This window comes from Staurois parvus, unplaced genomic scaffold (genome assembly GCF_062004578.1).
Source record: "Staurois parvus isolate SC_StPar_1 unplaced genomic scaffold, SC_StPar_1.0 ptg000299l, whole genome shotgun sequence".
Taxonomy (NCBI): Eukaryota; Metazoa; Chordata; class Amphibia; order Anura; family Ranidae; genus Staurois; species Staurois parvus.
The window spans coordinates 14,466,909-14,488,792 of NW_028318095.1; the positions used below are offsets into that span (position 1 = coordinate 14,466,909).

General features: G+C 42.3%; 1 protein-coding gene across 1 annotated transcript in view; it reads right to left on the reverse strand.

Annotated features, from left to right (window-relative positions):
• The window catches only part of GABRR3 (gamma-aminobutyric acid type A receptor subunit rho3), a 103,746-nt gene that overhangs the window by 75,040 nt on the left and 6,822 nt on the right, over window positions 1-21,884 (reverse strand). Inside the window, exons 2-3 of the mRNA XM_089682946.1 lie at window positions 12,333-12,433; window positions 4,873-4,940 (exon numbers count right to left, since the gene is read on the reverse strand). Of these exons, the coding sequence (XP_089539072.1) occupies window positions 4,873-4,940; window positions 12,333-12,433 (169 nt within the window). The remainder of the gene's footprint in view (window positions 1-4,872; window positions 4,941-12,332; window positions 12,434-21,884) is intronic.

Consider the following 21,884-nt stretch of genomic DNA (forward strand, 5'->3'; position numbering starts at 1 on the left):
GAAGGCTAAGTTGACCTGGATAATGGTCAACGAACGTTTGACTGCTATTCTTCAAGAAAGGATGGTATATTTTGAAAAAAACTGGGAACCTTGGATGCAATTTCATCATCATCCAAGGATGGAGGATACTAGACATGGGATGCTGATCAATATAAACCGTCTTGCTCCCAGCACCCGCCTGTTGGTGAGACCCTTCTTCTGGGTGAGACCCTCACCCTTGATGAGACTCTTCTTCAACAAGCGTCCTTTGTTTTTTCCTTTTTTCTTGCCTTTACTTCCCCTATCTCTATTTTCACTTTTCCCTTTCAGTTTTAACTCGCCTCCGCTTTCCCTTCCATGGATCTGCACATCTTCCATCTACAGGTCCCTAAGGGATCCCTATGGTTACCATCAACAGAGATTTATTTTTCTTATTGAAACATTGTATTTTGTGCATTGCCTGTTCCGGCCCGAAAAGGCTGCAGTTTGTACGGGATGAAGGGGGGGAGGGGTGATAGATGTACATCTTCTCTGTACTGATTTGTAATTTCTTCTGAAAAACGAATAAACACTATTGGAAAACAAAACTGAACTTATCCTTTACCCCCGGTTCACACTAGCCCACATGATGCGGGCTGGTTGCTTGTGCAGGAATTGATGCAATTCCTGCAGTCGTAACCACCCACAGCCGCTTTGCATTTCTTTTGCGAGATGCGGGGGGGCCATTCATTCTGAATGGCACACCCACGCATCTCATCCCGCAGCGTGATGCGTTTTGGAAAAGGTGCATGCACATTTTCTTACGTGACACACTGCACAGCTGTCCATTGAAACTAATTGGCTGCCATGCCTGTTCAAACGCGTTCCACATTGCCTGCATTAGTATGAACCAGGCCTTAAACAATCTTGCTACTGGTAAATGTTGTGAATTTGTTTATTATGTATTGTGTGTTTATTTTGTGTTTTGCTATTTCTGCCTTTTCTGCTTTAAAAGATAGTAAGAGGAATTGGAGCTGGAAGTTTATGTGATTAATATAGATGGTGACTTGTTAACAATCTGCCTCCACTGCTGAGACACAACAATGACAAAGAGGACACTTGAACCCTGTATGAGCTTGCAGTGCCCTGGCATCTCTGTTATGAACAATTTTCAATCTACTTACTAACATTGTGGTCTGGATGGGGCCTCACCTGAGAGACAGAGGCCCTTGTTCCTTAAAGCAGAGTTCCAGCTGAAAAAAAAAAAAAAAGTCAGCAGCTACAAAAACTACAAAAACTGTAGCTGCTGACTTTTAAACTACAGCCACTTACCTGTCAGCTTGCGGCTTCACAGCCGGGTGCCCATTGCACATGCACGAGAAGTGCTGCGCTTTGTGAATGGTCCTGTAGTCTTCTGGGACCTATCAAGTGTCCCAGCAGACTATGGCGGGGGAAGGAGGGAGGACAACTTCCGCTTCCAATCGCCTAGGCGATCGCAGCAGAAGTGGGAGCGGGTACCTCTCAAATTCGGGTACCCACTCCCCCCCCCTGCTCCCCAGAGGTGTCAATCCTTAATGGGGAGCAGCTTACAATGCCCATTTTCTTTATTACCCAGTCCAAGAGGCACTGACTACCCTAACAGGCTACAGTAATACCCAAATTTCAGTGTTGGGTAAGGTAACTTTACCTGGCACACACCGAAAAAAGCATTTGTGCAGTATTACATTTTATGCCAAAGTAGCACCCTCCTAGAATAGATTGTTAGAGAGGCTCAGACTGTTCTGGGTTTCACTGGCTGCAGGCTTGACTGCTTCCCCCTGCCTTCTAGTGGATTCTAGAATGGAATGGGCTGGAAGAAGCAGAGCACTAGCCTGAATATTTATGTAGTATCAGCCAATCCCTGGAGGAAGGATGCCCAGTAGGTGGCTGAAGAGTGCATTAATAGTGTGGGCCTGGAGCAGTAGGGTTCTTGTTCAAGAGGAGAAGATCCCAGCCTGGAGGGCTGCTGCCCTGCTAGACAGTGTGGCTGAAGTCTGCAGGAGTTCCTTGAAGTCCCAGCTCTTTGAGAGCTGGGATGCCTATTTCATTTAGATAGTTGGATCCAAATCAGAAGGATTCACTGAGGATTTGTCTTGTAGAATTGCTGGAGATGTGTCTGGCTCAGGGGCGGACTGACCATTTGGAACGAGGGCCCGGGGTCAGTAGAGGGCCCCATAAGATGCCCCTAGTACCATTTTCATAGGTTTTTTTTAGTTTGGGCAAGGACACAGAGGCCCCATGATCCCCTATTGCCCAGGGGCCCCATGAGTTGTCATTCCACCCCTGGTCTGGCTGATATTGGATGGAGGCATCCAAGTATACAGGAACATTCTGAGTGTAGGCCTGGATGTGGGGTCCTAGAGACTGGTTGCTATTCTTCCCAAGTAGTATAACACACCGCACTCCCTCTCTTCCCAAAAAGTATAACACACCGCACTCCCTCTCTTCCCAAAAAGTATAACACACCACACTCCCTCTCTTCCCAAAAAGTATAACACACCGCACTCCCTCTCTTCCCAAAAAGTATAACACACCACACTCCCTCTCTTCCCAAGAAGGAAAACACATTGTACTCCCTCTCTTCCCAAGAAGGATAATACACTGTACTCCCTCTCTTCCCAAGAAGCATAACACACCGCACTCCCTCTCTTCCCAAGAAGTATAACACACCACACTCTCTCTCTTCCCAAAAATGATGACACATCGCACTCCCTCTCTTCCCAAGAAGAATAACACACCACACTCTCTCTTTCCAAGGATAACACACCAGACTCACTCACTGAGTGTGGTGTGTTATCCTTCTTGGGAAGAGAGGAAGAGCAGTTATTTCTTGGGTATCTTTATCTTTGCACACTGGGAGCATGGAAGTCGGATATGAAGCGTTATAGAAAAATGGACTTTTGTTCATAATTATATGGAAGCTTTCACATGGTTACTTATTTTGCACAATTTGTAGAGGCAATAAATTTCACTTATTTATAATATCACTACAGTGATTCACAGTATTTAAGGAGCACGGTATATATTGTTTGAATGTTTTTAGGCTTTTTACGCTTTCCAACGAGCAGCTCGACATTTATATTCACATTTATTTTTATTAGGTTTGAAGGAAGCATGATCTTGGATATTTAATGAAAAAAGAAATGCCAAGAAAAATACCCTAATTCCTGGCCAATGGGTGAGGAAAAGGAAGCCACTAACCAAGTCAAAGAGTATCTAATCCTGCACGAATCCACAGCCAATTGGGACCAGTAACCTATAGGCTGGAGAACAGATTAACTTGGCATGAAAGCAGGTTAGTATGAGTTCAAGATTCTTTGGTTGGGCAGGACACTACTCCTAATTGGCTTACTTGGAATGATGCATTTAGCCCTACCACACAGCCCAAACATCTGGAAGCATGGACAACTCCCACTCTCATGAACTAGAAAGTGAAAACCTAGGCACCCAACTGACTATGTACTTTTTAATGTTATTGTCAGGAGTGTGTAAATGCTCCTGTTCCATGACAGCTGCTGGTCTCATCCCAGCTTCCTGGTTTTAGCTGTTATATATTCTCCCTGTCTGCCTGTCAACCTGCAAGATTCATGTAGCCAGTCTCTGGGTGGAGACCAAAAACTGATTTAAGCCAGCCAAGCCTGCAGTTTCATGCTTGAGACAGTGTGTTTACCACGTGCTTCAAGCTCCCTGTTTGCCTGCCCTGCTACGCTGTTAAGATTCCCCTGTTTATGACCTCATATTGGAACTTGGAATATTCTCTGAACTCTGCCTGCCTTTTGACTACGGATTTGAGGCTTGCTTACCCTATAGAAAAGGGGGCTGCTATAGGTAAAGAACACAGAAGCTGGCTATAATGCCTTACCACCTGCGACAGTGGTAATCGTGACAGTTACCAAGTTTGGGCGTGTAGCGGGAGGGGGGTGGGAATGATGTGTATTTGTTAGCTTCTGTGTATTGCCATTTTAAGGAAATGTTATGGCATTTTTCCCATAAGAAGGAGTTGGAATAGGAAGTCCGTTTGTGTATGTCCCTCAACAGGTTGTATTTGGTTCAATCCAATGTGGTTTCTCTCTGATCTCTCCTCTCTCTTCTATTTGCATGAGTCACTTCTAACAGTCTAACACAACACTACAGAATCCCAGCAGGTGATTGACAAGCATCAGCTGTGCATATTTTCTTATGACAGTGTGTAGAGGGGATGTGTCCTTTCCCTCTACTCAGGTCTCAGATTACATAGAGCTCTCCTCTCTATGCTGTGCAGTGTGAGACTTCAGATCCCAGCCCTTTGTCTGCTGGAGCTGAGAAATGCTGTGTAAATGATGTACTTTGAAGGGCTGTAGAGAAAAGAGGGCTACAGGTAAACAGGTCCAACTTATGTAGCAACATTTGTATAATCTCATTGTACCTGAGGCCTGTTACTTCAGTGGGTATATGTAAGGGTTTACAACTACTTTATTAGATGGTGACCTGTTAGCAGTCTGTCTACACTGCTGAGACACAACACCTAACATTATAGGAAAATCATATTGTTTTCTTACACAATGTAATTATAGAAACATACAACAACAACAAACAGAAGCAAACAGTATGATTTTCAATGTAATGAAGACAATCATTCTTTCTAAGTTAGTGTTTATGACATTCAGGCTGCATTCACACTTGAGCGTTTTGAAGCTTGAAGCTTGAAGCTCCAAAAACATTCAAACTTAGAAAATCAATTGTTCTTTATGGTGCCTGTTCACACCTGATGGTAGAGAACTGATCATAGAGAACAATTGATTTTTTAAGTTTGAGCTTTTTTGGAGCTTTGAGCTTCAAGCTACAAAACGCTCAAGTTTGAATGCAGCCTAAGGCAACAAAAATTATATAACTTACCATATCAACTTCTGAAATGCTGTCTATACTTTCTATCTGTACATCAATGCCAACGGGAATTGCTGAGCCTTCAAGACAAAATATTTTCAGTTATACAAAGACCAACAATATATTATTTCTACTGCATTACACCTACATATTTTATGCACTTTACTAAATGCATTTGTCACATTCAAATAAAAGCTACATATCTTTTATCTGATAAGATATGAAAGGATTTAATTGGTGAGATTGTACCTTTGGATGATCTTATAATTCTAGTTTTGCATAGACAATAAATAACAATCAGTAAAGCTTTGGTAGATTTTACAGTTCAGAATGTACAGTATATCTGATTGTGCAATGTTAATTGCAAAACATCCTAATGAAGTATTAGAGGAGAGCTCCAAGGTAGGACTTAATGGAACAGATCATTATCTAATACATGATTTATCTTACTTTTTGTATTTTCATATTGTTCTGTGATGAAGCATTAGGGAGAACATATTATCTGACACATGGCTGTAATGCCTGCCAGTTAAACCCCTTGCTGACATTGTGCTGAATTTTGTTTCAGACATTATAAGGCTGCCAGCAGACATCACAAGGCGGTGAGATGTGCAGACGTGATCTGACCTCCCTCCAAAAACTTGCAAGGTCAGCTCTGCTGCTTAGAAAATGTATGTCAATGGAGAGGGAAGGGAGGAGAAGGTAATAATCTCTGGGAGATGTGCAGCTTTTCTAAAAAATTTTATGTTTTTACAAATACAGCAGTTTTTAACATCTGCTATGGGGTGTTTTTCTGCTAAGGGGACAGGACAACTGTGTCGCATCAAAGGATCGATAGACGGGCTAATGTACCATCAAATCTTGGGTGGCAACCTTCTTCCCTCAGCCAGAGCATTTAAAATGGGTTGTGGATGGATGTTCCAGCATGACAATGACCCAAAAACACACGGCCAAGGCAACAAAGGAGTGGCTCAAGAAGAAGCACATTAAGCTGCTGGAGTGGCCTAGCCAGCCTCCAGACCTTAATCCGATTGAAAATCTGTGGAGAGAGCTGAAAGTTTAAGTTGCCAAACATCAGCCACCAAACGGTAATGACTTGGAGACGATCTGCCAAGAGGAGTGGGCTAAAGTCCATCCTGAGATGTGTGCAAACCTGGTGGCCAACTACAGGAAACTTCTGACATCTGTGATTGCCAACAAGGGATTTGCCACCAAGTACTAAGTCATGTTTTGTAAAGGGGATCAAATACTTATTTCCCTCATGAACATGCAAATCAGTGCATCATTTGTTAGACATGCATTTCTTTTGGATTTTTTTGTTGCTATTCTGTCTCTCAGTGTTACAATACACCCACCATTCGATTTTTAGACTGATCATTTCTTTGTGAGTGGGCACACATTCAAAATCAGCAGGGGATCAAATACTTATTTCCTTCACTGTATTAGCACATTATGAAAGACTTACTTTGATACGAAGCCCTCCGGCAGAGCACTGTCACCACTGCAGAGGCTTCCATCTTCACTTGGTCCTCCTTCATGGGCTGCGGCTGACTGAATGGCTGAGTCATGATAACATCACTTCCATGCATGCGTGTGTGAGTCATGGGCATGGCTCAGAGCTTTGAAGGAAAGGCACAGGTATGCCATTCCTTCTGTGTGCATGCATTTGTGACATCACTGGCTGCCAGCTAAGCGAATATCTCATAAACAGGTAATTCCACTTTCGTGGGAAAAAAGTAGCAAATAAAAAAATACTGTATATATAGCATATACAATTGTGACACACGTCATTTTGTAATTGAATGTTATTAAAAATGACCTTTCCTTTTCAATCTGCAGTGCTGTAATTTTCTCTATAATGCAATGCAATATGGCTACCTGGAGGTATTCTGTACACAGAATGTGTACAGAACACCCCCAGCAACCTCATTTCCTGCTTGTGTGATTTGACATCTGCACTAAGATACAAGTCAAAATTCAGGCATCCCCAGCAACAAAAATTAAATTTTTGGTAAGATACTCCCAATAGGAAATTACATCTAAAGGGATGCAGACCCTGCAATTTTCCTCATTAGAGCCCTACAGGTGCAGCAGCTAATTGATAATTATGAAACCACTCCCATTAGATTCACTTTCCATATGGACACAGACAAACAGCTCTTTCTTCAGAATAAGAAAAGGCAGGACTTTGTAACAAAGTTTGTTAAAATCCTTGCAATGTACAGTTGTGCTCAAAAGTTTACATACCCTGGCAGAAATTGTGAAATTTTGGCATTGATATTGAAAATATGACTCATGACAAAAGATGCTCTTTTATTGAAGGATAATGATCATATGAAAGCCATTTATTATCAAATAGTTGTTTGGCTCCTTTTTAAATCATAATGATAACAGAAATCACCCAAATGGCCATCATCATAAGTTTACATACCCTTGAATGTTTGTCCTTGGTACAGACACACAAGGTGACACACACGGGCTAAAATGCCAATTAGAGGTTAATGTTCCACATCTGTGGCTTTTTATATTTCAATATTTTTATTGAGAAACAGCCATATAATAGCATAAAATAGGATGGCAAAAAAAAGGGGTCCACCTACATGGTGTTACGTTATATAGAATCACAATCACAACACTGATAGGCATGCAAAAAAATTTGACTAACAATGGCAATAAGGATACACACAGATGCCATTTTTTTAAGATGAGAAGAAAGTAGAATAATACACCCCCTGACCAAGGCCTTATGAGCTGCCCAATTAATCGCCGGGTCCGTGTCCTCTGCTTTATTGAAGTCAAAGAATGCTTGTAAATGTGAGGAGATTTCCCAACAATGAGAGGGGTTACCCAAAATAGAGTCATTAAGACGCCAGTGAAAAGCCATCTTAGCAGGTGTCCCGGATGACAAGGTTATAGAAACTGGGTCATGATCAGACCAGGGCGTGGAGAAAATTTTAGCAGTAAGAAGTCTGGGGAGTGAATGTGTCTGAAGAAAAATCTGATCAATAGGGGAATAACTGTTATGAGCCCTGGAGTAGTGGGAGTAGTCTCGAGAAGTAGGATTAGCCTCTCTGCATGCATCAATAAAGTCATAGCGATATAATAGTTGGGCCAATTACGGCTCCATCTAGAATTGGGCTGAAGCGTGACGGTTTGGGAATTATCCAGAGTCTGGTCCAGTGCTAGATTGGAGTCCCCAGCCAGAATAACATCACCCTCAAATTCCCTGACTAGGGTGCTTAGCAGGGACTGAAAAAATTCCACCTGATTGGTATTTGGAGTATAATAAATTAGAAAAGTGATTAGGTTTCCTCCCAAGTGGCCTTTCACCAGAAGATATCGCCCCTCCCTGTCCCGGATAATTTTGGATTCGGTTAATTACAGTCGGCGAGAAAAGCAAAGGGCCACCCCCTGTTTCTTCTCTGTAGCATTAGCAAAAAAGCAGACAGGGTACGTTTTATAGATATAGCGCGGAGAGAAGGAGGGGGGAAAATGCGTCTCCTGTAAGGCAACTATATCTGCCCCAAGGGAGTGGTACGAACTAAAAGCCTGTATGCCTTTAGAGGGGGAATTTAGCCCCTGAACATTGTGAGAAATTAGATGAATACCCCCTCTAGTTGACCGTAGGGAAGACATTATAAATAATTAAGGAGCTAAGCAGGATGGAGACCCTACGTTCCTGAAGAGTGAAAATGTTCCCAAGAGTCCCTAAATGTTGCCAGCTGACCCTGGAGGAAAACAAAAAAAGACAAAGAAAGAAAAATTGGAGAAAAAGGAAAGAGAAAGGATAATAAGACATTTGGAACACAAAAGTCCGCATGTCAAGTAACCGTGGTACACAAAACAATGATATATAAATAGTTCAGACTATGTACCAGGAAATACAGAGCAATAGCCCTGTAGTGGAATGGATCTGCCCAGAGATGCGATCTCGGGGAAGAGTCTTCCAGTCAGGGAGAGCGCAAAGACACTCTCCGGCACCGACAGTAGCAGAAACCCATCAGCAATAAATTGAAAGTTTAGTGCATAAAAATACAAGAACAAAACAAAACAATTGAACCTTCTGAAATGGCATTCAGCAAACAGATGTAATGTAATCCCCAGTTCCCGCCCCCCCCGCCAATCCCTCCACACCAGCAGAGCAGCAGCGGCCAACGATCGCAGGAGCCACAGAGAGGCCACCACCAATCAAAACATCACAGTGAAAAGTCCCCAAAAGGACACAGGAGTTCAAGAGATCTTCCCAGGTGGATTCTGTGACCCCTTCTCCTTAGAGTTTGGCGTAGTCCACAATGGCTGGAGCAGCGGAGGTCGAGAAGCCGATCCCATAGGGGAATGGGATGCCGGACTGTGAGGGATAACACCCAGCTGAAGCAGCAACTCCTCGACATCCTGGAATGTAGCAAACCCATAGGATTTTCTATTAAGAGTGAACTGCAGGCGAAAAGGGTAGGCCCAACGATATCTAATGCCCTTCTGAACTAAGTGAGAGAGTAGTGGCTTGAGGGATTGCCGCTTCTGGATAGTGACCGGAGAGACATCAGCAAAGATTTGTATCTTGTGCCCCGTAAGCTCCAGGTCCAGATTCTCCCTGCCATATCACATAACCACTTCCTTGACCTGGAAAAAATGAGGCTTGACGATGATATCTCTAGGAGGCCCCCTTGCCGGGGGGGATCAATGCCCTGTGAATACGATCTATCTCAAGATGAAGGTCATCAATGTCAGGCAAAGCAGACCGCATGAGGGTGTGTGCGCAGCTAGTGAGCTCCTTAACAGACTCAGTCCTCGAATGAGAAAATTGTATCGCCTGGCCCGATTCTCCAAATCATCAATTTTAGAATATGCTTTCTCCAGGCGATCTTGCAAGCAGGTGATCAAGTTGGAATTTTGGGAAACACTATGAGCATCAACTTTATCCTTGATACTGTACAGCCATTGGCCCAAGGCCTGAAAATCCTGCTTAAGGTCAGCTGCCAATTTTGAGGTAGCTCTATCCAGTTCGCGTTGCAGCAGATCCGCGAACCGAGCTATCAAGGTCGCGTCACCCGAATATAGTGGTGGGTCAGGAGGAATTGTTGGCGAGGAGGCCGGGCTGTCATCTGCAGTTTCTGGACAGCTATGCTGGCTGGAAAAAATGGCAGCGATCTTGCTGCTCAATGGCGAGGAGGCAGGGGAGTCACGGCCCAAGGAACAGGCCGAAGCCTGGGACTCTGGTGGTACAGGGCTGGAAGGTGACCGGGGGGGCTGCAGGGAGTCACTCACCCCAGCTGGTGATGCTGTCGCAGTCCTCCTCAGTCCAGTGTGGGATGATGTGCCCGTTTTCTCCCTCTGGGGGAGAGGTGCTGCCGTGAGAGAGGCAGAGGAGGCACTAGGAGCCGCGGGCGCTGATCCGGGCACCATCTTGGACCTCCCAGTCCTCGCAGGGAGCAGCATCTGGGAGCCTCCACGGCTCTTCCCCGCTGGTTTTCCCGGCATATTGCGGGTGCCCGAGGTCCGGTCCAGGTCTGGGGGGGGCCCCGGGAGCTAGGGTGCACTATGCCCTTATATGGGCTGTTATCGGCACCGGAGGTGTGCGGAGCTATCGCCGGGACAACCGATCCCGACGGCCGCGCATGTGCACTCCCATCTGTGGCTTTTTAAATTGCATTTAGTGTCTGTGTATAAATAGTCAATGAGTTTGTTAGATCTTTCGTGGAAGCACTGACTAGGCTAGATACTGAGCCATGGGGATCAGAAAAGAACTGTCAAAAGTCCTGCGTAACAAGGTAATGGAACTTTATAAAGATGGAAAAGGACAAAAAAAGATGTCCAAAGCCTTGAATATGCCAATCAGTACTGTTAAATCACCTATTAAGAAGTGGAAAGTTCGGGGATCTCTTGATACCAAGCCAAGGTCAGGTATACCAAGAAAGTGACTGAAGCAGGCAAAATATAACTAAAAGGCATCTAAAAATCAGTAGTTGTCATAATTTGTAATAAAAAAAGGGCTGCTCAGTGTAAAATGCCCAGGCCTATTTTATGTCCCATTCCAGGCCTAAGTACAAGATTCAAAAGGGTGCTAGGTACAGGGTGCAGAGTTCAGAAGGGTGCTAGGTACAGGGTGCAGAGTTCAGGAGGGTGCTAGGCACAGGGTGCAGGGTTCAGGAAGGTGCTAGGTACAGGGTGTAGGGTTCAGGAGGGTGCTAGGTACAGGGTGCAGGGTTCTGGAGGATGCAATCTACAGGGTGCAGGGTTTAGGAAGGTGCAATGTACAGGGTGCAGGGTTTAGGAGGGTGCTATGTACAGGGTGCAGAGTTTAGGAGGGTGCTATGTACAGGGTGCAGAGTTCAGGAGTGTGCTAGGTACAGGGTGCAAAGTTCTGGAGGGTGCAGGGTTCTAGAGGGTGCTAGGTACATAGTGCAGAGTTCTGGAGGGTGCAAGACACAGGGTGCAGGCTTCTGGAGAGTGCTAGGTACAGGGTGCATAGTTCCACCCCCGAATCCCTATCCTTGACAGGATTGTCTTCCCCCTCTCAGCATAGCCCCCCATCCCCCTTCCTTTACAAATACCACATTAAATGTTTTTAATTTCTCCACCCAAATCTCCCCTCCCAACACAGACTTCAGATACAGCGCAGCTTGATGCAGGGCATGAGATGACCCAGGTTCCTCCTCATGACCTGTCATAAGACACGTCAGAGCCGAAGAGAAGCCTAACAAAAGCTTTCAGGGCTTTGGTGTGATATGTAACAGGCGGCGGTGAAAGATGCTGGGGGTGCCGAGAATTGCAGCAGGGCAATGCCCTGCACCCAGGGAGGGTTCTGTGCAGCAGTCCGGACAAGAATTCTGTCACTTCTAAATACAGAAACCTGGCTTCTGTGTTTAGAAGTGACATTAGTGAATGGAAAACACAGGGATAGCTCAAGAAGTGATGGAACTCCATTCCGCCATGTTCCGGCTGAAAAAAAGCCTTGGTGTCACCCGTCTGGCGGGTGTCACCTGAGTGTGGTCCATACCCCCTGCCCCCCCATAACGACACCACTGTTCACTGCTAGCACCTAAAAACATGTGAACATGCATGGAAATCACACACATTGCTAATTTTTAAAATTAATATTAATTTTAAAAATTGTAAGTCTTTCCTAGCTAGCATATAACTAACGACAGGCTTTTTTTATTTTCTTGTAGGTGCCAGCAGGTGCATACATGTCCATGGGAGCACATGCCTCCACAGAAACATGAGCTGACATGAACATGAACGTGGTGTATACTTGCTGTGACCAAGCTAATACTGAGGTGCTGAGAGGTCAACACACTAACTCCCGGCTGATGATCACTGGCATCTTATTGGCAACACCCATTCTAAAAACACCAGCCTGACTTAAAAAAACATTTTCCAGGGCCAGTGGGAGATGTTCATACATAGATTTCAAAAGTCCAAAATACAAGTGGTTGTGAAGGTTTTTAGATTATGTTTACGTTTGGTCTTACCTCCAAATCCAGGTCGCATGGCAAAATCATGGTCATCTATGCGCAAAAGCTGTTCTGATTTAACCTGGCGAACCTTAGTGCTGTCAATTCTCTTCATTTTACTTTAAAATGAGATTAAAACATTGTTAGTCATTGCGATGAGTGTTAGTGCTTGATGTAATCGTTAGCAAAATAATGCTATGTCCAAATTAAAGGCAATCACCAAATTGCTGTTGCGTAATACAGCTGTGTACAGCCTGTCCACAAACAAGCAGATAACTGAGAATGACGGGAGGAGAAACATCTGCCCATCTTTTAATGAATAGCTTAGGATCTGCCATAATACACAACTTTTCATTCTCTCCTTGTCTGCATAGAGCAGGGGTTCTTAACCTTTTTATTCTGAGGACCTAAATAAGAAAAAAGTTACCGTACTGGGGACCCAAGAAGAGAATTATTACCAAAATGTCAGCAAAGTCAGGCATAGATGGTTTTATAATTTAAAAACAAACAATGAATGTATTTGCTGCCATTCAAGTATATTCTTCAATATTTTCTAGTTTAAAAAGCAGGAAAGCGAGAAAATGGCATATTGTTCATAAAACAATAAATATAATTTCTAACAGAGAATAGATTACATGTAATTGCTTTCCTTTATAAAAACAAATATCTGAAGTGGAAAAAGATGTAAATTAATACAACACTGTATTTTATAAAACATCAGGCTTACTTTTAAAATGCAAAAGGTGTAACTACCTAAATTAGACTTATCAGTCTCTTACGGTGTACTGCGGAGCTCAGACTTTGTCTATGTAACTCCTCCTCCCTACCTCAAATGAGTTCTATTTCCCCATAGGTGTCTATGCTGTCCATCATAGTCAGTGTGCTTGGTATTAGCACAGGGGAACTTGATTATAAATATTATACGATTACTGGTATCAAGTGTTAACACAATGGTATTGCTTATGTGTGATCTAGCACCCCATTTGGCCAAGGCCAAATTACTTCACCAAGCCCCACACTGGAAGGATAGTGTCTTTTCACTTGCCAGTGCCACCTGTTCTGGCACTGACTACAGAGTCATTTTGAGAGAAAGAGTGCTGAACAACGATTTTGCTCCCCCAGCTTGTTACGCACCTTGTACCTTACACTTTTATGTGCTTCAGCCCAAAGGCATGGAGGTAAGTTGCTGTATACATTCAAGAGGCCTTGCACACCTGTGGTGCAAGTCAGGTCCCTAAGGGTGTTCAATTACGCAGTGGGCCCAAGCATAGGGACCCTTCTGCTTAGAAGGGTAGAGTATAAGCCACCAATCCACCCTTTCAACAGAATCCCCATCACTAGCCACCACCACCTCCTCTACTGAGCTGGCTGCTCCTCTTTATTTTTACCCTTTACTGTTCATCACCCAAAAGATAAACTTGAAGGTCTGCACTTCATTCCCCAGTTCACATTCTGATTCTCAAAGTAAATCAGCCCCATTGTTACTAAATTGAAACTCTCCTTAGTTGAATAAAAAAAGCATAGGAACAGAAGTTCCTTAGCATCTCCACATTACAGTTCTCCAACAATTACATGGGCATGCAACAAGTTAGCAAACATGACAGTACTCCTTCTCTCCTCTTGTACTATATGCTCAACTTGGGCTATGCTGAGGTTGTCATACCTTTTTAGCTTTTAGTAATTTCCAACTGGTAAAGACATGGTTTCAACTATCTAGTCACATTACTGGGTCCCGCCTAGGGTTAACCTCACTTAGGTGAATCTGGATTTTCTCATGTATGGACCTTCCATCTCCCATGACCAATGACAACTCACGCCTAACCCACTTACTTTATATAACCTCCTACAGAAAGCACTACATGCCAAATGGCATACATACAAGTGCACATAACCTCTGAGTCACTGGACATTAACCCTCTTGTGAAAATTGCAAATAACATTTTAGGCACCTGCCCACATGCTATATAACTTGCCATTGACTGGAAAGTTTTATTGAGCTCTAGTTCCCTCTGGGTACATTAGGGAATAGTTTGGCAGGAGGAGTTACTCAGGATAGAAGAATATAATAAAGATATTACTCTGGTTTTAATGGGGTTGGATCTGCAGATAGATTCAAATGCTGTCAGGTAAAAGGATGATTAACAATAAAAAAGTACAAGTATATAACATAACAGTGCAGTGGTTGCAAACACACATACAAGTGATATGGGGGCTTGTAACAGATTATTACATACAGTAAAAACATTTCTTGCTGGCATATTTTTTGATACCTAAGCTGTTGCACATTCTCACTATGGTGTGCATAAAAAAATGGGGCTTGCAATTTTTAGATAGGGAGTCAATAAATGCAGCTATTGTAAGTTCCCCATTTAGATTTTCTGGGAATCTTTGAGTTGTTCAAAGGTATGAAGCCCTTGTATGTTTAATAGAGAATACACCATTTTGAAGCTGCATGAGGTCCATCAACAAAAGTGGTAAGGGGCATCCTGCCCAGGGGGAAAGAATGGGCAGTTGCAAAGATAGGGTGATATTGGGCCTGCTGAATATTAACGGTGGTCAGGGTGTGTTACAACTGTGTTTTGAGGTTTGTGCAATAAAGGGGAAATCCAGGTGAAGGAGGAAAAGGAGACTTGGTGGACATCCAACACATTCAATGAGGTTCATAAAGGTACACCATATTAAGAATGTAGTTGAATCAGTGGTACAATATGAGCTGTTTGTAGTAGCAGAATATATTAGGTACTCCTATTCTCCCATTTAGTTTAGTTATAGTAAGCATATTTCTATAGAGTGTGGATTTAGTAGGGCCCCAGAAGTGATAAAGTAGCTTGGGTAGATATGACATTTTGACCATGTGAATGTGACCAAAGCATGAGATATAACTATGATCCCAGAGTGTCAATAAACTCCTAAGATGTTTGGTGAGGGAACGTATATTTGCTTTATAGAATCATGTATAGAGAAAGAAGGTGTGATGTGCTTGTGAATAGCCTGCTACTTCATCCCTAGAACAGGAAGACAACAAAAACATCTCCCATAGGACTTTAATGCAGCAAAAAAGAATGTATATCAAAATATATATCAAAAAGATTTTTTTGATATTTTTTTCATATACTTCTTTGTTAGCTGAATTAAAGTCCCAGGGGAGATTTTTTTGTTGTCTTCCAATACATAAAAAAATATAGGAAATGTGAGTATTATTCTCAGGTTTCCACTGAAAGGGAATGTGCAATTGTAGAGATTGTTGGGATACTGAGGACAGAGACAGAGTAATGTTCAAAGCGGTAGATTTTGAATGGTCCACATGAAGTCCCGAGATAGAAGCAAAAGAAGGGATAGCAAACTGGGAAGAGAAATACTAGGGGAAGTTATATATCCACTAGAAAACCAAGCATTTTCTGGTACTTTTTGTTTAGATGTAACAATTAGTATTTTTTGCTATAAAATGTCTTAGAACCCCCAAACATTACAAATTCTTTTAAAGCAGAGGCTCTAGAGAATAAATTGGTGGGTTTTGCCATTTTTATGTCACATGTTATTTGCCCAGTGGTTTTTCAAGTACAATTTTTTCAGAAAAATTATTTGTTTTTTAAATTTAATGCAAAAAACACATTACATAACCACATTTTTTGTAAAATACAAAACATGATGTTACACCGAGTAAAAGAATAGGAAACATTTCACGCTTTAAAATTGCACATGCCCATGCAACAGCAATAAACAACATAAATTTTACTATCCATAGGCGACGCTTTTAAAGCTTTTACCACTTTAGATTTACAGAGGTCTGGTGCTAGAATTACTGCCCATGATCTGATGTGTTCGTGGTGACACCTCTCATATGTGGGACAATCACTGTTTTAATGCGGTCACAAGAAAATGTAAACATCCCTTGTAACAGCAATAGGCATGCATTGGTATACTTTATGGAGGGATCTGGGGCCAATAAGACCATTAAAAGCATTTAATCACACTAAGGTCAGTGCAATTAAATGTTTTTTTGTCTTTTTTTAAATAAATGGAACCGTGTATTTTCAAGTAAACCGGAAGTGATGTCAGGTCATTGTTGTTTGCTCTGTGACCAGCCCGCTGCTTGTAATAGCAATTGAGCAGCTAATTACAAGAGAGCCCAATTTGGCGCACGCCCTACCTGCACTGCCGATTGCGGCCCCAAGTGTCAATCACCGGGTCCCAGCCATTGATTACACGCCGGCGCCCAGTGATTACCGCCGATCACCGACAGGGAGGAGGGCTGCATTGTTTACCAACAGCCCTTCTTCCTGTCAGTTTGGGCACACTGCTCTGGATGGCTGAGCAGAGCCATCCAGAGCAGTGTGCTTACAGTGAAGCACACACCCCCGCCCCCTAGTAAAACACTCCCATCACACAGTTAACCTTTTGATTGACCCTCATGTTAACCCTTTCCTGCCCAGTGCCATTAGTACAGTGTCAGTGCTTTTTTTAGCACTGATCACTGTATTGGTGTCACTGGGGATGTCAGTGACACCAAGTCAGTTCCCCCAGTGTCAGAATGCCCGCTGCAGTTCTGCTATACATCTCTGATCACCGCTATAAGTCGCTGATCGCCGCCATTATTAGTATTTAAAAAAAAAATTCCAGTGTCTATACCGCCATTTGTAAACGCTATAACCTTCATATAAACCAATTTATTTACACGTATTGGGATTTATTTTTAGCAAAGACATGTCGCAGAATACATTTTGACCTACATTTATGACGAAATTTGATTTTTAAATTTTTTTACTGGACATGTTTATCACATAAATCACCTTAACCAAAAATTTACAGATGTCTGTACTCCCCAGCAAAAAATCTGCGTTGATGACTCCCTCATTAATTTATCTTGCCGCCTTGCATTCAAACAATTTCTCCCCAGCAAGCATGCTAGATATAGGGTCCAGATGTATAAGACCTGTGAGAGGGCAACTGGCTATACATATAAGTTTTGATTTACAAAGGAAAAGATAGTCGCGTGGAGCCCCCCGGATGCTCAGACTACATGGAGAGTAGTGGCAAGATAGTTTGGGCTTGGTGTCATCATTTCTCCATTTGGGGTACCACTTATACGTCGACAATTTTTATTCAAGTGTGCCACTATTTAGACATTTGTACAATCTTGGAATTGGCTCATGTGGCACCATGCAACTTAATGTGTGCCCACCATTAGAAGTGGGTGGATGCAAGGTGATATATTCTAATGGTGGGCATATCACACACTTTTTCTGAGATTTCTTCTCTTTTTTTCATTCAGCCCACAGGCTGCATACAAAAAAAAAGAACATAAAATATATGCCCAACAAGGACCAGCGACGTACTGGTACATCACTGGACTTTAAATGGTTATACCAGGATGATGCCTACAGCTGCAGGCATCATCCTGGTATCGTTTTTTTCAACAGGCAATTGGATTTCATGTAAAAGCAATCCTAGTGGCTAATTAGCTGCAGGATTGCTTTTACAAGCAGCGGGAGACAATGCCCCCCTCCCCTGCTGCCTTCCACGGTCTTTTTTGGAAGTCCCGTGCCATTGGGGGGAACCGGAGAATGCAGCCGGTGTTTCTGCCAGCTGACCATAAAGCTGATTGGAGACCGGAATGGTGCCAATCATCTCTATAGTCCAAGAAATCAGAAGCCATGAGCATTTCTTCAGTTCAGTTTTGCCAGATATAAACAGCACCATTTGTAAATTGGGAAAGCATCTGATCACACCAATCTTAGTGAGATTAGATAATGTAGGGCAGAGGAATTATCTAGAGTATGATAGACCCCAGATTTCTCAAAAAAGAATATATGACAATGCCCATTGAAGTTATAGGGGATATCTGCATTCCCTGTGATAGCATTAAAATTGATCAATAAAAAAATTAAAGGGACAGTGAGCGTTGACCCTGTGTTGGTATGTAAACAGTGGTTGCACCATGCATGTGAGGTATTGCTGTAAACGTCAGATCAAGGGCAGTAATTCCACCACTAGACCTCCTCTGTTAATCTAAAATTGTAGCTTGTAAAGATTTATAAAGCGTTGCCTATGGATATTAAAAATGTATGAATTTTGTCGTCATTGCACGGGGCATGGGCAGTTTTAAAGCATGTCATGTTTGGTATCTATTTACTCAGCATACCATCATCTCTTATACTTTACCAAATAATTGGCCAATATATTGTGTTTTTGTGCATTAAATGTAAAAAAAGTATTTTTTTTTTAAATTTGCTTTGAAAAATTGCTGCACGAGTACTATGTGGCATAAAAAATTGCAGCACCCACCATTTTATTCACTAGGGTGTTTGCTTTAAAAAAAATATCATGTTTTGGGGTTTAAAGTGATTTCCTAGCAAAAATACAGATTTTTTTCATGTGAACAAAAAGCGTCAGAAAAGGCTCAGGTGGTTAGAAGAGTGAGTGATGTATGGCATAAACTTCTAACGCTGGGCATAAAATGCCCCCACCCTCCAAAACGACCCCTTTTTGGAAAGTAGACACCCCAAACTATTAGCTGAGAGGCATGTTGAGTCAATAGAAGAATGTATTTCTTTACCACAAGTTTTTGGAAAATGACAAAAAAAATTTTCTAACACAAAATTGTCACTTAAATTATTTATTGCTCACACATGCCATAGGTATATGTGGAATTACTCCCCAAAATACATTCTGCTACTTCTCCCGAGTATGGGGGTACCACCTGTGAGAGACGTTTTGGCAGTCTAGCCAAGTAAAGGACCCTAAATTCCAATAAGCACCTTCAGGCTTTTAAAGGGCTTTATTTCCTCATTACACTTCCTGACCTATCACAGTTTTGGAGGTCCTGTAATGCCAGCATAGCAAACCCCCCTCCCCCCCCAATGACCCCTTTTTGGAAAGTAGACACCCCAAGGAGTTTGATAAGAAGCATGGTGAGTATTTTGCAGATCTCATTTGTTGCCACAAGTTTCTGGAAAGTGAAGAAAGAAAACAAAAACATATTTTTTCTTTTCTTATATTTCAAAACCTTGTGAGAGAAAATGAGATCTGCAAAATACTCACCATGCCTCTTTTTAAATTCCTTGTGGTGTCTACTTTCCAGAAAAGTGGTCATTTGGGGGGGGGGGGGTTGGTGCTATTCTGGCATTTCAGGGCCTTCAAAACTGTGATAGGTAGTGAGGAAGTGAAATTTCAGGCTCCTGTATGTGGCTAGGTTCCCAAAAAGTCTCACACACGTGGTATCCCCATACTCAGTAGAAGTAGCAGAATGTATTTTGGGGTGTAATTCCACATATACTCATGGCATGTATGAAAACATATGATTTAAATGACAACGTTTGTCTAAAAAAAAAAAAAAATGTTATGTGTTATTTTCCAAATACTTGAGGAAAGAAAAATCTTCCATGGATTCAATATGCCTCTCAGCAGATAGCTTAGGGTGTCTACTTTCTGAAAAGGGGTCATTTGGGGGTGTTTGTACTGTCTTGGTATTTTAGCACCTCAAGAAATGTGATGGGCAGTCAGAAAGTAAAAGCTGTGTAAATTCCATTATCTATACCATAGTTTGTAGACGCTATAACTTTCACACAAAGCAATCAATATACACTTATTGGAATTTTTTTTAACCAAAAACATGTAGCAGAATACATTTTGACCTAAATTTATGACGAAATGTGAGGGTTTTTTTTATATTTTTTTATGACAGAAATGAGAAAATATCGTTTTGTTTTTTTTTCAAAAAAACCTTTTTTTCAAAAAATTTGTTTATAGTGCCAAATATAAAAAGCACACAGGTGATCAAATACCACCAAAAGAAAGCTCTATTTGTGTGAAAAAAGGACACAAACTTCATTTATGTACCATATTGCATGACTGTGCAATTGTCAGTTAAACTAGTGCAGCCCTGCATAGCAAATAAATGGCGTAAGTTGCAGTATCTATACCATAGTTTGCAGACGCTATAACTTTCACACAAAGCAATCAATATACACTTAATGGGATTTTTTTACCAAAAACATGTAGCAGAATACATTTTGGCATAAATTAATGACTAACTTTGAGTTTACTATATATTTGTTATAGCCGAAAGTAAAAAAATATTGTTTTTCTTCAAAATGTTCGGTCTTTTTTTGCTTATAGCGCAAAAAATAAAAGGCGCACAGGTGATCAAATACCACATAATGAAAGCTCTATTTGTGTGAAAAAAAGGACATAAATTTTGTTTTGGTACAGCATTGCATGATGGCGCAATTATCAGTTGAAATAGTGCAGCGCCGAATAGCAAAAAGAGGCCTGGTCAGGAAGGGGGGTAAATCCTCAGGATGGCAAGTGGTTAAAGAACTACAGAGGGATCTGAATCATCATTTGGTATTGTCAGATAATTATTGCCACCAATAGAGAGGTTAAAAGACTTTTTACATAAATAATTATTTCACATATGTAGTGAAGATGAGCCCCAAATGTAGAGCTACTCTGGTAAGAGGCCACAGGAATACTGTTCAGGTCTTTCCTAACTTTGCTCTGCGGCCAGGCACATAGGTTCATTCATGTGTTTCTCCAATAACTGGTCTAGGGGTGTTATTTTTGTTGTTTTTATGGACTATATACATTGAGGACTTTATCCAATCTTCTAGCTAAGCAATGTTAGTGTTCTTGCTTGAATCAAACAGTGGTTTTCAGCTTAAGGCCATAGTAGTAGTAGTAGTTTCTTTAGAACCCCAGAGCAGTGTCCCTTTAAAGTCAGATGGACAAAGCTCTTTGGAACACCAGCTGGTGCTCCCATAGCTAACTTCCTAGCACCAGAGGGATGTGTGACAGGAGTCACTTTGGGTGGGGGACCCATGGAACCCAGCTCACTTTGGAGAGGTGGGAAGACCCCTGTCTCAGCTCCCCATATCCCTCTTATGTGTAAATCACTCTGTGCCTCTTAGGGGGACAGGGCGATCTGTATATTATTGGAGTGGGGGGTTGTTTATTGTTTGACATTATGTGGCTGCATCCCATTGTTCTATTGTTTGGGAGTAAACTATTATGAGATGTATGTGTTTATGTGTATTAGCTTAGTGGGGGGTGTCTCCAGCAGCCATCCCTCCTGATGGGACTGTCTGCTGGTGTGAAGTTTGAATACCTGTGTGTCTCGTTACTAAATGTAGATTGCCCTGCCCTGTGTCATTATGCAGGGAGGGGGGATTGCCCCCTGAGTGTACATATCTTGTATCTGCTTTCAAATAAACTAGTCTACCTCTTGGTTTACTTCAAGACTGGTGTAATCTAGTCTTGTATGGTCGGCTGTGGTGTCTGTTGTCGGTGTTCGGATGGGGAAACGGTATTCTAACGGAAGTACTCAAGCTCAGTCTGGGTCGGATCTGTTACAGGGGGTTAAACAGCACTCAGTCGCTAAGATCCTTTAGGGATGTCTGTACTCATATGGCACAGGAGCAGCTGGATGCCTTCCTTTGTGATACCAGACTAGATCTTCAGTTGACAGCCCTTAGTCAGCATAGCAGGATCTGAGTCCCAGCATGCAGGCCCTCAGGTCGCCCACCTGAAGCCACACAGCAGTAGTTGCCTGGGAGGGCAATGTGCCCTCTC